This window comes from Alexandromys fortis, unplaced genomic scaffold (genome assembly GCF_014885135.2).
Source record: "Alexandromys fortis isolate MF-2015 unplaced genomic scaffold, M_Fortis_MF-2015_v1.1 scaffold_171, whole genome shotgun sequence".
In the NCBI taxonomy this organism is placed as follows: domain Eukaryota; kingdom Metazoa; phylum Chordata; class Mammalia; order Rodentia; family Cricetidae; genus Alexandromys; species Alexandromys fortis.
The window spans coordinates 2,608,249-2,624,232 of NW_026068066.1; the positions used below are offsets into that span (position 1 = coordinate 2,608,249).

The window sequence follows — 15,984 nt, forward strand, 5'->3', positions numbered from 1 at the left end:
TTTTTTTAACTGTTCAAGGAACAGAAAAGGTAAGATAGGAAAATTTGGGCCTCATAGTTGCTTAAGTTAGCCTGTCCCTTTAGCCATAATGTGAGCCAGTGGGTTGGGGCCTCAGCCAGGCCCCTTCTAGAGCGAACGTTGTGTTGATTTCTATCTTGTTGTGCACCTGTTCTCACATGAGTCCGTATTCCAGCATCAAGACAGTGGAAGCAACTGGAAGCATTCTCCCTTCCTCCTTGAGCCTGGCTGTGGACCCTGTGACTGGAGCACAGCTGGATGAAAAGGGAAGCTTGCTGGTCTCCCTCTCTGCTTCATTAAAACCCTGCCTGTCATCTCTGCCTTTTCATTCCCAACATGGGACACACACGTGCTTGTCTGTGTCTCTCCCAGGTCACCAGAGCCCTGCTGAGGGGCTTCACTCTGCTCCTGTAGGCTTTCAGCTTTGCTCATTCATATTATTTGATTTTCTAAGAACTGAACTGCACAAAGATATATAAAGCAGCGCTAATTACCACACCCCTCCCCCCAGCTCCACTTGGGCAGCAGAGGGCTCTGTGATGGCAAGCAAGTGGTGGCCCCTGTAGCTTGTTCCTGAGCATTCCCACAGAGAAGGTGGGGAGAGAGAGTCTCCTACAAAGTAGATGTGAAACTCAGGTGCTGCCCAGAGCTGATCTCGAGCTGTGCGTGCATTTGACTGTTTTTATATTCTCACCTGGAAAAATCGGTCAGTACAAAATCCCAACACGTATGTGTGGGAGCAGCTCCTTGAGGAGGAGCCATTGGCTCGCAGGATATGTGTGTCTTGATGCTAATGCCATTATCATCTTTCTCATTCATCGCTGTGCTTTTCGCTGCCGGTACTATTACTACAGCAATCTTTTCTACGGCAGTTTGATTTTCATTTCCCTGCCGTAGGTGGGGAAATCATTTCCTGCACCTCTTGGCAGTTTATAACAATATGAATTAGATATACTTTGTAAATATTTTCGCTGATGTAAGTTTTTTCTTGTCAATTTATTGAAGCATTTTCAAAGTCTGTTTTCTGTAACTTTGTATTTTTGCCAAAGAAGTTTGACTTTGACTTACCAGAAACCACTCGCCTTGATGGATATGGTGGAGCTGCCGTCTTTGGTGACAGGGTTTCCACATGTACCTGTGCCCTTCTGTACTTTTTCAGAGGTTTTATATTTTCCATCCAATTGTTCGATTCATTAAAATTGTACTTTGAAATGCAATGTGTAATAGCACAGTTAAAATTTTCATATAGACTAAGCTCAACGCGCCAGGTTTCTCCTTGTAATTTCCTGTGGATTCTATCTGGAATTGAATTCGTTTTTGTATTAACTTGGAAGACAAAGCTTTCGTTATAATAAGATATAGAATGATTCCCATTCCCTTATAATACATTTCCCAATAATACAATTTTCTTTGAATAGCTCCTGTCTCCTTCCTTTAAACCATTTCCCAAGTTATTTACAATTCTTCTTGCTGTTATAAATAGACTATCTGCTTTTACCACATCAGCAGCTAATTGCTAGCATAGAAGGAGGTCCACGGGATGTTATTCCTTCTAGAGCAGTGGCTCTCAACCTTCTTAGCGCTGTGACCCTTTAATACAGTTCCTCACGTCGTGATGACCCCATCCATCAAATTATTTTCATTGCTACTTCATAATAGTAATCTTGCTGTTATGAATCATCATGCAAATATCTGATATTTCCAATGGTCTAAACTGACCCCTGTGAAAGGGTCATTGGACCTCCAAAGGGACCACGACTCAGGGCTGAGAGTTGCTCTGCTAAAGGAACTTTGTTAGCACAGTGTAGCTCTCGGGCTCTCTCCTTTTCTCCAGAGCTCACGCCCATCCCTGTCATTGTCATGATGTCCTTACTAGGACATCCGAGAAAATCGAAGTCGCGGCAGGACTCGCAAGCAAATTATCTAGTTTCTGACTATAAATGTCACACTTCTGGAGGTTTGTGGGGTGTGAATTTGTTTTCAGCCCAGGATCCTGTGTCGTTCTTTCTGCCCTGTTATGAAATGCAGCTGCTAGCACTTGTCAGGGCCTTGCGACAGAGGTGACCCTTGCATTTGCCGACGTGTCAGACACTATGGTCGACATATTTCCCAGTTTCTGTCCAATGTGGGTTCCAGGGATAAATCTTCCTAGTTCTAAATTAACTTGATATCACAGAGTGTGTGCTTAGAAGAGCAGGACTCTGGGAGGAGGCTAGAGGTCCCAAGGGACGGTCCTCAGGGCATGTTCCTCCTAACCTCAGTGCAGGAGGTTTCTGCACAGGCTCCCTCCCCCCTCCCCCTCTCTGTCCCCTCTCCTCTCCCCCCTTCTCTCCCCCCCCCCCCGCTGGTCTGTGACAGTCTTTGGTGTCCCCAGCAGCACCCCAGCACTTTGTCTCAGTGTGCTGTTATCCCCATGTCTGCCTCACCCCATGATGCTCAGATCAGATTTCCCTTTTGCTGGGTTTCACTTCAGGGCCACTGTCTCTGAGAAGACGCTGTTCTCAAATAAGGTCATATCATGAGGAAGTAGGGGTTAGGACTTCAACAGGCTTTTGTAAGGAGCCACAGTTCAACCTATAATAGTCACAAGGGTGACACTTTATCTGAAGTGAGGTCTGTCCGTCACTCTCTGTGAGCCATGGTTACGGACGTGAACTGCCGTGCCCAGTTCCCGTTTTAGTTGCCTTTCTTACGCTTGGGCTTAGATAGTTGAACACATTTTCTTCCGTTTGTTTCAGTTATGACGCACAAGTTTATTTTACTGACATGTAAAAGCAGTGGCTTTGAGGATACTATTACCTCACTTATTTTTAAAATTTTTAACTTTTATTTTTATTTTGTGTGTGTAATTGTCTTGGCTCCATCTATGTCTGTGGACCACATGTGTGTAGAACCTGTGGAGGCCAGAATAGAATATCAGGTCCCCTGGGACTGGAGTTACAGATGATTTGAGCCACTATATGGTTGCTGGGACTTGAACCTGAGTCCTCTGGAAGACCAGCCTCTCTCTCTAGCCCCCTATTTAATTTATTATTGGAGTTTACCAATTTCTTATTCCTTGTTTATTTTATTCTGTTACTTCTCAAATGTTATGAAATGAAGAAAATTCTACTTCTATGTATTAAAATTCTGCAAGTACAAAAATTCATATTCAGATAATTATTTAAGCTATGATTAGAATATATAAATATAAAATTAAGTGACTAGAGCTGAAATTTCACCCTGGGTAGGAAGAAACAAAATATATACATATATACATCATTATTTTCAGCCTCCTGACATTTGTGATATTTGAGTAATTTTAAAATGACAGCTGTTTTATTTTTTTTTCTTTCTTTCTTATTTTTAGTCTGCATGTATGTTTATGTACCACATGCATGCATTCATGCATTGCCCACAGAGGTCAGAGGATGTCTGATCCCCTGGGACTGGAGTTAGGAATTAGGGATAGTTACAAATCACCATGTGCATGCTGGGACCCAAACCCACATCCTCTGCAAGAGCAGCCCAAGCTCTTAACCATGGAGCCACCTCTCCAGCTCCCGCTTCATTTCCTTTCTAGACAGGAAATTACTGATCTTGAGATTGGTCCTAACTAAATAAATACAGACTTGAGAACATTTCTGGTTGCCTAATTCTGAAGTAAGGTTGCCTAATCTTTAATTCCTTCTATTGAGGAGAAGAAAGTTGTTCAAAAATGCCTGAGAAAGCCCTTTGTATGTCACTGCCTTGTGGGCAGCTTTCTCTGGCTGTGTAGAAAGATTGGCTGGGTCAGGGTGGCTAAGTTTCTCCAAGTCTCAGTGACCTGCTTAGATGTCCTCTGCAGAGTCCTCATCCTCTGCATTTGCTAGATTGTCTTAGTGTGCAAGAAAAGAGTAAGGAGATGTAGCCTTTGGGACAAAACAAAACAAGTAAACATTTTAGTAGCTTATATGTACGTATCACATAAGTGGTTTGTAAACTGGTTTTCAGTGCTGACATTAATATGATGGTATGGTTGATTACCAATGTGCAGCTATTCAAAAATGTGAGAAAGTGGGAGGACTTTGAACGTTATTCTACGTGAACGGTTCTCAAAGCTTGGAAAAAGAAATGCCTAAGCTCCAATCATTTAGTTTCCTAGGCCTGAATTCCAAACGTTTGGGGCTTCAAAAGTGATGGGCTAGCCAAGGCAAACGTTTGGAGCTTCAAACGTGATGGGCTAGCCAAAGCAAACGTTTGGAGCTTCAAAAGTGATGGGCTAACCAAGGCAAACGTTTGGTGCTAAGGTATTGCCCTTCTGATCCCAGAGAACTGTGGTCCCCTAGGCCACAATGCAGCTTGGGATGGTCAACTCACAGGATGGAAGGACAGAAGTGGACAAGAGATCATCGCACACAGCTTTCCCACAATTTGCTATGTGAGAACAGAGACTATCCTTGTACAAAGCAGTACAAGAAGACCATAAATACACACACATCACACACACGCACACACCCCTTCCCTAGAAACTTCCTATAGTTTTAAACAAAAACAACCTGAGAAATCTCTAAGCCTCTTGTTTAAGCCATTCATTTTGTGATTTAAATATGCTTTATTTTACAATCTGGGGAGGTGCATTAATATCCCGGCAGCAAATCTCTGCCCTGAAATGACATTGCTCCAGATGTGCACCATTGGCTCTGTCTCAACTGCAAGATCAATTCAGCAAAATAGTCCAGAGTCCAGTTCCATCCACATCAGTCCAGCATGCAATCTGTTACATCACCCGGCAGTGGGCATGAATATTTTAATCAATATGTAATTGGAATAATTGGAATAATTTATTATTTTTACTGTTCTCTCACTTTTATAGCAAAATTAACTCAAAATAAGCTAAAGAATTAAAGTGAAATAATGAAATCATAAAACAAATAGAAGAAAGTGAAAGTAAACATTTAATAGCTCTTTAAAAAAAGAAAATCGCAATGTGAGGCAAAGAGACAGAAGTTAAGGAAAGAGAACCCAAAGTCCTTTTCCAGAGAAACACTGTACTGCTGCCTCTAGTGTTAAAAGATACTTTGATATTGGTAAGCAGAAACTCCAAAGTGGGAAAATCACCAAAGAATACAAAAGCAACTGAGATTCTGTAGAGTAAAAATCACCAAGGAACATGAAAACCTATTCGACTTCAGTGATAAAGGCTGCTGTTGAGTTACCATTAGCAAACCTAACAAAATAGTGATATGAAATTGTGAGGGTCATAAAATAAGATCCTCAGCCTACTGTTGGTTGGAATTTATGAGATTTTTTTAAAGGACTTGTGTGTGTATGTGTGTGTGTGTGTGTGTGTGTGTGTGTGTGCGCGCGCGCGCGCGCGTGCGCGCATGCCTCATGTGTTCACGTGCCCTTAGAGACCAGAAAAGAGCATCAGCTCCCCTGGAGTTGCAGTTCCCGGTGGCTATGAGATGCCGAAGGTGGAACTGAATGCTGGTCCTTCAGAAGAGTAGCAAGTGTAGCCTCTGAGCCGCCCATCCCTCCAGCCTGAATGTGAGAGAGAACTGAGTGGGCTTAGCACTTCCCCTTGAGCTCCTCAGACACCTTCATTCAGTTTATTCTCGTGTTGTAAAGGAATTCCAGTGCAGGCCTGTGTATGAGCAGCCACAGCACCGCTGATGAAACAGACTCAGTTGTCAAGATTTGGCACCTCTGTAATGCAGCTATTAAGAGTCTTCTAAAATATACTTTAATTAATTTATTTATATTAACACTTTACATTTAAAATGTTCAGGAGGAACAAAGAGTTCACAAAAGCCACGTCACCTAGCTCAAATAAAAGGGGCTTCCCAACACATGAGTCCAAACATGTGGAAAACATGTCATGTGTGAGGTCATTCAGTGGGGGTTTGTTTTACTCCCCAGAGTATGGACTTCACTGACAAGGAGCAGTCACGGTACCCATCAATTAACAAGCTGGAATACGAGAATGAGAGGCTCCGAAGCGATCTTGCAAAGCTCCGTGTCAACGGGAAGGCAGCGTGGCCTACCCAGAGCAGCTACAATGAAGCAGGAGCAAGCGCCTACCAGAGCCAGCTGAAGATGGAGACCGCTGGAGACAGGTATGCTAGCTTAGCCATAAACGGGCATCAGAAATGCCTTGTGGGAAATTCATCAGTAGTATAAATGACGGCTTCGTTAGCTGTTTACATTCTATCTGGTAGTGATAACACAGGAGTCTGGGCACTGCTTTGTAAGAAGCACACACCGCAACAGCTGGGCAAAGAGTTCCCAGGGACTTTTGTTTCCGTCATTTCAGGACAGTCATGCAGGAAGACAAGCAAGTGATCCTTTTAAAGTTGTGAGAACAGAGAAAACTAGAAATTCCCCAGTTAGGTATGAGAAAGCAAAACATGTGAAAATGTCACTTCTGTCTGTCCTCCCGTGACACAGACATTGCCATGGTAACCGACTGCTGGTCACGTGCTAACAGGGCCCTATGGACAGTAAGAGAGTTCAGCGCATGGAAGATCAATGCACATTGTCCATTTTATTCTCGCGATCTCTAAAACATCTTAGCTCACATCCTAAGTCAATGTTAACCATGAAACCTGCTAATTAACTCAATTTTCACCAACGATTTATGGAGTCAGGAGTGTCTCTGGAGGTGGATCACTGTCCCCCCGGTCTCATGAACTGCTCAGCAAAGCGATTCTTTGTCCATTGAACTCCTCAGAGCCCTGAAGATGTCAATTGCACTGTAGGTTTCGGAGGAGGGCTATGGCTACCTTCACCACACTTCTCTGACGTGAGCCGTTCATGTGCTTATGAAAGTCCAGAGCACACTGGACTCGCCCTGTGTGTGGATGCTTAATAATGTTTTCATGGTTTCTTGTGTGTAGCGTGTTAGTGGGGATTGTATGAAGGAATCTGTGTAATATAGTGGCATGAATGTTGGCCATCTAATAATCACTAATATTAGTAGTAGTAAATTGCATTTATAATATTAATACTTTTATAAATTCATGGTGACTAGAACGTGTATTTTAGTGACTAGATTAATCTCTGAACCTGAGGTTTGGAGAGGGTCATGGCAGGCTCATCTTGGTAGCCAAGCAAAATCTATGGAACAGCCCAAAAGAGGGAGAAGTTTATTCAACACTCTCCAGTTCTAGAGCAATGCTCTCCCTTCCCTTCCTCAGTCCTAGAGGTACTAGAAGGATGGATTCTTTTATAATTTTAGATTTATTTTATAATTATGTCTATATTGCCCCATGTGCATGCCTGGTGTCCAGAGAGGCCAGAAGACATTGCTGGATCCCCTGGAACTGGGGTTCCAGATGACTGTGAACTGCCATCTGGGTGCTGGGGACCAAACCCTGGTCCTCCGCAAGAGCAATTTCTATGGATTGGAGCCATCTCTCCAGCCCCTAGAAAGTGGATTCTAATCATTCCAATGCTTGAAGTATCAGTCTCTCCAAAGCCCTGAATTAACCCCTCTCTAGGTAGTGGAGAAAGGATCCGGTGGTGGAGGTGTTTCAGGGGACACTGTGTTGGGGGGACTTTGGTGAGGATGGCACTCTAGTGGTACAACTGTGGGAGTACTACAGGGAGTGCCAGGGGTGAGCACTGCGGTGGGGTGCCATGGTGGGGTACCTGTGATGTCAGAGTTGGGAGTGCATGGTGCGAGTGTCACAGTGGAGATGCCTTGATGAGGGTGCCATGGTGGGGTGCTGTGGTTGGGGTGCCATGGTGGGGGTGCTGTGGGCTGTGGTGGGGGTGCTGTGGTGGGGGTGCCATGGGAGGGGTGCCATGGTGTGGCACCATGATGGGGCGTCAGTGTAAGCACTGTGGGAAAAATGAAGAGGCCTCTGGCCACAGTCAAGAGCCTGTCCTCTGATGGCTAAACACATGCTGATCTCCCAGTAGCACTGAAAACCTGTTCTAAGAGGTCATTTCTAATCTAGAACAAGAACCTCACAAAGCATGTCCCTACCTTCAGTCTCCCAGCAAAGCCCAGCCCTAAAGATGCTAGGAACAGTTGTGGCACTGCTGGCTGACCTCAGCGAGTCACCCAGGGCCCTGGGCTCCCAGGCACATCCTCGCCACTCGAGCAAGTCTGATAGCATCCAGTGAGGTGCTGTGCCATTACTCTGAAGTTTGTTAGTTTAAAAATACTTTTCTTGGCCCTTAATCTTTCTTTGCCAGGCAGTGCAGATGTATTAAAAGTGCCCCACAAAAACAAGACCATGGGAGACAGAGGCAGGAAGGAGTAAAAGGCGCTGCGGGAGATTATCTTAACAAGCAGCCTGGACAACTGCTGCAGAGCCGGGCCCTGCCACTTCCATTTGCTGCAAGTTTCATTAAATTTGTTTTAATGCCTCGTCTGATTTCAGTGTTCTTCAGTGACCTGGTTTTGAAAAGAAACAGCATTTCAAACAGTCTGAATAAATTGTTGCCATGTAAAACCCACGATGGGGAAGAGTTGTTGAGATGCAGGGACACTGAGCTCAGCAGCAGAGAACTGGAAAGCAGGGGCTCCCCGCTGATGCCAGCAACCGAAGAGAAAGCCTTTCCCTCATAGCCCAGCTCAGGGAGTCAAGTAGCAAGATGTATATGCACATATGTGTGCATGTACATGGGTGTGCATGTGTGTGTGCACACGTGTTTGTATATGTGTGTATAAATACATGGTATATGCATGTATGAGTGTGTGTGGTATATGTATATGTGTATATGAATGTGTGTGGTTATATCTATGTGTAGTGTATATGTATCTCTGTGTATGTGTGCATGTGTATGTATATGTATGTATGCATGTGAGTATGTATATATAGGTTATGTATATATTACATATATATTATATATGTGTGAGGGTCTGTGCATGTAAGGCATATTCATATGTTTGTCAGACATAAGTTAAACAGACAATGACCAAGTCATCTTCACATAGCAATGGCTTACACTATTTGGAGGAGGAAAAATAAAATTGCTTCATAAATCTCAAGGTCATTGTCCAAGGAGATTCTCCCTTGTAACAGAGGAAGACTGGCAGTCTGTAATATCAACAGTTATTTATTCTTAACTTTTGTCTTTCACGCCTATTGGAAGATAGCTCCCTGTTAGCTCACTTGAAATCGGGAGCATTTTCAGGCAATCCAAAGCATTTAGTTTCTAGAATAAAAATCTATCCATCACTTTAAAATTGTTATGAGATTTAATGGAATCTTGTTAAGATGTTCTGAGTATTATTCTTTAAAAAATGATGTCTTGAAGTTGCGGGAGACTTTACAAGCTGATTTAGAGTACTGGGACCCAGAACTGTTAATACAGAACTAATTTTAATGACATTGTTTTGTCATAAATGGGGCTTGCCTTCACATGAGAATACGCATTTCAAAGTGAAGTCATGGGGGCTGGAGAGATGGTTCAGAGTGCTTACTGCCTTCCAGAGGACCTGGGTCCGGTTCCCACCCACATCAGACGGCACACAGCATCCTGCAACTCCAGTCTCAGGGATCTGACTCCTTCCAACCTCCACCAGCTCCTGCAAGCAAGTGGTGCACACAAGCCCACAGACGCATACACACACATGCGCATGAAAATCGATGTATCTTTTAAAAAGTTATATTCTTGGTTTAAATTTTTATATTATGAATCAAGAAAAGATTAGTAATCGGAAACATTCATCATTAAGATGGCTTCATGTTTAGCTAATAAAGTGTCTAATAGGAAAAGGCCACAAAATTAGCAGGATTGTTATTGCTGCTTGCAAGGTCCCTTGTCAAGGGATGAAACTAAAAGCCGAAAACATGTATGAGAATTTTGTCCTGTGTATTAACTGGTAAGGAGCAGAACCCAGAAGACTCCAGGCTCCAGGCCTGGAGAGAGTGCAGGCCACAGCAGGGGGAGCTTCTGTGGCGTGTGAGAAGGTGAGGCTGGGAGGTAGGTGATAGGTGATGGGTCCTTGTCCCTGGCTATGACATCATCCAGTAGCCCAGAAGGAGGACCTGGGAAAGCGGCATGGGAGGCCTTCATACCTCAGACAGGACTTCACACTCCATGAGGAGTTCTGCCTCCCGTGCAAGCAGATGAGCCTGCCACACTTGGCAACCCTGGAGCAGGGCCTATGGGAAAGCTAACTGAACAGTGAGACGTGAGAGTGGATATCAAAAGCCTTCTGCAATAATTTTTAAGCCCTCTTTAAATGGATACGTGCAGCATTTTGCAAAAGGTGGTTTTATGAAGTATTTGAATGGCTATGTCCTAGAAGGGCTTTCAGCTATAAAGATGATTTAAGCCAAAGCACTTTACTTCATAATATAGTTTTCTCCTTCAATCTCAGTATTTTATTGATCTTATGATATAAAAAATATTCCTATATAAATCTTAGTAATTAGCACCATAAAGCCATCTCTGTGCACTCACAGCAAAATGGGTAATTGGGATAATTATTTAGATAATTTAGAACAAATAATATGTATAAAATCTCTCACAGTCGAGATTGCACACACACACACACACACACACACACACACACACACACACACTTCTCAGAGCACCTCCCTATTGTCTTGTGTTTCCACCCTGAAGTGTAGACACTAGGTTCGGGCCAGAGATGATACACAGGTTCATTATACGATTGTTACTGCTCAGTCTGAACTGGGAGATGTTTCATCTATTGTTCACATCATAAACCATGTTATTTCCATTTAATTTGCTCCTCTGTTTCCATGGTAATTATGGTGTGGGATAATGGGGGTAAAGATTTATCTCAAGATAAGTAAAGCCGGGAAGCATTGTTTCTCTGCGTTGATCTGCCGGCACCTAGTGCGATGCTCTGTGCCGTTTGTATGCACAGACTTGACGAATCCTCCATAAGAAGCAAGTCTGCATGGCCTGGGCTTTGGATGAGAAGAGAAAAATACAGTGTGGGTTTTCAAATTGTATCAAAACATCGCTTTGAAAATGGTTAACACCTGTGGGAAATCTGGGTTATTAGGAAGGACAAGCAGCTTTCAATTAAAGAGATTTTTATGTTTCATGGTCTTTGGTGATTTGATTAAACTGAAGCCCCACTTTAATGAAAGACACTCACTTAGCCAAACAGGCCCGTGGGAGAGTCTTTGGCCCAACATTAAGGTTCGTTGTTTTGTTCCCCTATTTGCTCATATGCGTGATGGTTTTTTACTTGTATCTTCCACCTGATATTTAAGCACAGACAATAAATTCCATAGTGAGCTTTGCATTCTTATTGTGGGATTCGACCTCAGGAAAGCTTGAGTTCAAAGTTACTGGTTCCTAGCCATTTGTTCTCATTTGTAAAGTAAACGATTGTTTTCAGGGTTGACCATTTGGTGCCAGATAACCAGCAGTTTTCCCTGGGGAAGACCATTCCTCCCTCTCAGCGTCCCTTAGTTGCCTATGGCTTTTGTATAGATCTGGGGCACCATAGGCTTGTCTCCATCCACTGGGCCAGGTCCACTGGTGCTGTCCCTGTTCAGCTCACATTTGGGCGGTCTTGATGGTGAGACTTCATGGGTGCAGCTTCTGATGTTTCTAGGAGGGACAGTCTCACAGCAAACTCTATCCTCTGGCTCTAACACTCGTTCTGCTCCATCTTCTGCAGTGTTCTCTGAGCCCTGAGTTCAGGAGCCGTATTGTAGGTGTAGCCACTGGAGCTAGTCTCCATTACTCTACCTACGTTTTGATGAGTTATTATTTGCTGGAATGACTTCTGTCTGTTGCGAAGAGAAGTTTCCTCCCTGAGGGGTGAAGACTGAGTTTATCTATGGATATAAGGACAAATGTTTCAAATGTAGTTGAAACTATACTGGTTTTTACTAAAATTGTGGGTTTTTCTCCAAGATCCATGACTTTACTAGCCTTGGGCCGTTGGCTTCTGGGACCAGGCATGACTATCCTCTTCTTGAGTGTATCTTCAGTCCAACTAGAGAGCTGTCAGCTGTCACCAAGGCACTACTGTTCCTTTAGGGTTCTAGTGCCACTCTGCTTGTTGATGTGAGTCATGGGTGTCACAGTTGTGTGGGGCTATTGACTGCCTCCCTCCTCCTGAGTCTAAAGTAACGTTAGACAGATGGAGCTGTTTGTATTTAGGAATATATAAGCATATATACGTGCATGTAACAGTTGAAAAAAGAGGCCATGAGTTTGAAAGAGCATAAGGTGGGGAATATATGCAGGAGGGTTGCGGGGAGAAAGGGGAAGGAGGAAATGATGTCGTTACATTGTAATCTCCAAAGTAAAAAAAGGAAAGCGTTTTCATACAATTGTAATAAATGATTGAAGATGGACAGGTGTCTCAGAGGAATTTAACCCCACTTAGTGGGAATGGGGACAGAGGAAGGCAGAGACACTGAGGCAAGAGGGACTTTGAGTCCAAGGAGAGCCTGGGGGACCCTGTCTCAGATAAAAAAAAATAACAAAGCTAGGGTGCAGCTCAGTGTAGGCACATGCCTAGCATTCTTTGCAAGAATCTGGGCTCAGTTCTCCAGTACCAAAAAGAAAAAAGGAAAAGAAAATGAATGGGTAAACAATTTAACTTTACAGTTAATTTCTTCATCTGTGGGGACATCCACTTTGTTGTGCTTTTTTGAAGATCAAATGGGCATTAAGATGACATCTGATCCTTATTGGGTGTCTAGGATGCAGCAGGCATCATGTTCCATGTGTTTTACATGCATTAGCCCTCACCTGTCCTAAGAACTCTTTCTCCTAAGTGTGATAGAAAGTCAGAGAGAACAAAGAAATTGCATGAGCAAGGCACCTGGGAAGGCACTAGTGGAAACCGGGATGTATGTTATGTTAGAGACTCCGAAGGAACCGGTTGTTAGCACAGAGATGTGCTACCACATCCCAAAAGCCTGTGACAGGCAGCGGAGAACTTTAGCTTCTCTCCTTAGACCCGCCCCCCATGGCAGATGTGTTCAGAGTTTTGAGATTTCTGTCAAATTGACTCCAGTTGTTAGAATGACCTAGAATTATAGTAGCACAACACAGAGTTAGGAAGGCTGAGGCTGCGGACAGTCAACTGTCCTACCAATCATCGGGTGTTCTCCTTCATAATTCTGCATTCCAAGGTTTTAAGGTGAAGTTGGGATTATTTAGACAAAAAAATATTGTCAAAGAAACACCCAAACGAACGCATTTATTCGTTTGGTTCTCTCTAGTTGGACATCAGGAAAATCAGAACCTTCAGCTACAACAAACAAGGCCTTTGGTGGTCAGTTCGGATGAGAGTGGCCTCGTATGTTGGAATTCTTGGTCCCCAGTGGGTGGAACTATTTGGGAAGGTTCAGAGCTGCAGCCTTGCGGAGGAGGTGTGTCACTGGCGGGGGAGAGCTTTGAGGGTTCCAAAGACTCATCCCATTACCAGTTAGTTCTGGCTTAGTGTTTGTCAACAGATGTGAGCACTCAGCTGGCTTTCACTCCGCCATCATAGACTCCAACCCTTTGAACCACAAGACATAAACACTTTCTTTTCTAAGTTGCCTTGGTCATGGTGTTATACCACAGCAATAGGGGAAAAACCTAGGATCCTTATGAAGACTGTTAACATCCATTTCTTCTCTTCTAGAATTAGCCAAGACTGTGAGCTGAACAGAAGTCCAACACCACCGTTACCATCTTTGTCATTCCAGACCAAAGAAATGACAAGTCCCTTGGTTAGTGACGATGAAGTCTTCCCTCTGGTGAGTGTCCAGAAACTGATTTTTCCTTTAAGGGAAGATTATTCAATCCTGAGACCAATATAGAGAAGGATAGAATAGCTTAAAATGTTACTTTTTTTGCTTGTGTTCATTTTGCTGTTTTGAGGTAGGATTTCTCTGTGTAGCCCTGGCTGACCTGGAACTCACTATGTAGACCAGGGTGGTCTCAGAGATCCACGTACCTCTGTCTCCAGAGTGGTGAGGTTAAAGGCGTGTGGCGGCACCTCTGAAATAGGACTGCAGGATACAAGATGCTCTGAGGGCCATTTGACCACACCTGTCCCTAGAAGGGAAAGATAACCCAGTGCCCCACCAGGAATCCTGGCAATGCTTTTTGTTTTTTGTTTATTTTCATGTATTAGGATTTCACTCTGGCTCCAGCTGACTTGGAGTTCACCATGTAGCCCAGGCTGGCTTTGAACTTGCAGTAGTTCTCCTGCTTCAGGTTTTCATGTGCTGGGATTACAGACATAAATCACCAGACCCAGATGGGTCTTAACATATAGTAACATGTATAAACTGAACATGGCCGTGTGCCAAGTCATCCCAGAGAACATTGTTGTCATGCTAACTTACATGCTAAGGCTCTGTGGCAGAAAGGGTCAGCCCAGGAATGCAGATCACCTCCAGGGGGAAGAAAATTCTGTCCTCTGTAGGGTGGGAAGGACCCAGTGTGGCCTAGCTGCAGCCAAGAGGCTGCTTGCTATCGGTGAGGGGTGGCACCTCCTAGCCTCACCTGGTCCAAGAGTCAACAGAAGCAAGCTAAGTAGCTCTCAACGAGAGGGCCATTCTGCTATTAGATCCATACATCCACCCTCTGGGGCTGCCAAGGACAGAAAATGGGACAGGTGACATTGTCCATCTGCTAGGTGCTCTGTGTCTCCTGGGCTCCCAATGGGGAGTGGTCTACGGAGTGTTCAGGCTTCTACTGCAGGAAACATAGCCTCAATCTGGCTTAAATATCTACAACATGACTTTCCCCCTGAGGCTTATGAAATGCACATGGCATTCTCTTGCTGGAGATTTTTCTAGAACAGGATTTACCATTCATCTGACCCCAGCAGCAGGATTTCTGACCTATCCTAAACCCACAGTGGAGCTCTCCTTTGTTCTAGGCCAGCCAGCCTTCTGTGATGTCCAGTAATGGCATCAGGTTGTCTGTCTAAGAGCACAGGTCTTCAGTGCATGTTAGCTTGTGGTCTACATGGATATCCCTGCCTTCCCCACCAATCTACTAGCATGCCATGCCCCTGAGTCTGTGTGGGGCTCTGTTTCACCCTCTGAAGAGTGGGCATCATTTCAAGCCTTGGATACCTCGGCATCACTGTCTTGATGCTTGTGTTAGTATGCAGGCATGGTCTATTGGGTGTCCAGATGGGCAAAGTCCATTGCAATTCACTGCATGTTATTAGCACAGGCAGGGGCAAACTTGGTGTCAACAGTGTCCATCCCCGGGTCTTTAGAAAGAGTGAGTTTGACCCATCAACAGCACACACTGCATGTTCAAGACTGTTTCCTTGGACTCTGGTGGAGAGGCTGCACCCAGTGCAAATGGTACAGTTGGGATTTAATACTTGGATGTGTCTTCAGGCCTTTGGTGTCACCTGCTGTGATCTTGAGTTTTTATAAATTGATGAACTAATAAACCTATAACCAGGTTCACTTCCATAAAGCTTCATTGTTCTTAACAAGTCAGAAGTAAAGAAGAATAAAGACAGCCAGTGCATGCCAGGAGTCCTAGCACTCTGGAGGTAGAGACCCAAGTCATCCTCAACCACCTAGAGTTCCCGCCAATCCCAGACTACCTGAAACACTGTCTCAGAGAATAGTGAGAGGAAGATGGGTACATAAAAGATCTGGAAAATTAATGTCTAATTTTTAAAATAATTTTATAATGTTTAAATAAAACTAATATCCTTTATTTCATTTTTTCCTTGTGCAAATATACACTGGCCACATCACAAGAAAGCTGTGAAGTACCCCCATACCTCCCATTAATCTGAGTATTACTCGGATTTCTTCTTCAACTAAGCCTGACTAGTGAGGGAGGATTGCAACACCAGATCCATCCTACATACACACACATGCACACACATGCACACGCATACACACACACACAGTCACCTCCAGCAAGATGTCCATCTTTATCCAATCTGCTACATCTTCACTCCTGATCTGGGACTTGCCTTTGTTCTGGATGACTTGCCTTGCAAGTCAGCAAAATGTGTTCTGCCTGGGCTCCCTGGTACTTATGTCCACCCTGGATTTGCAGCTGGTCACT

General features: G+C 44.0%; 1 protein-coding gene and 1 long non-coding RNA gene across 5 annotated transcripts in view; one reads left to right on the forward strand and one right to left on the reverse strand.

Annotated features, from left to right (window-relative positions):
* The window catches only part of Deup1 (deuterosome assembly protein 1), a 68,259-nt gene that overhangs the window by 51,251 nt on the left and 1,024 nt on the right, over positions 1-15,984 (forward strand). For 3 of the 4 annotated variants that reach the window (XM_050120581.1, XM_050120579.1, XM_050120582.1), the window contains exons 12-13: positions 5,899-6,095; positions 13,571-13,685. In XM_050120581.1, coding sequence (XP_049976538.1) covers positions 5,899-6,095; positions 13,571-13,685 — 312 coding nt within the window. Of the gene's footprint in view, positions 1-193; positions 2,401-5,898; positions 6,096-13,570; positions 13,686-15,984 lie in introns of those variants that run through there. The other variant, XM_050120583.1, reaches the window with a different exon arrangement.
* Positions 1-15,984, reverse strand: part of LOC126487652 (uncharacterized) — a 52,241-nt gene that overhangs the window by 12,641 nt on the left and 23,616 nt on the right. The window lies entirely within an intron of this gene.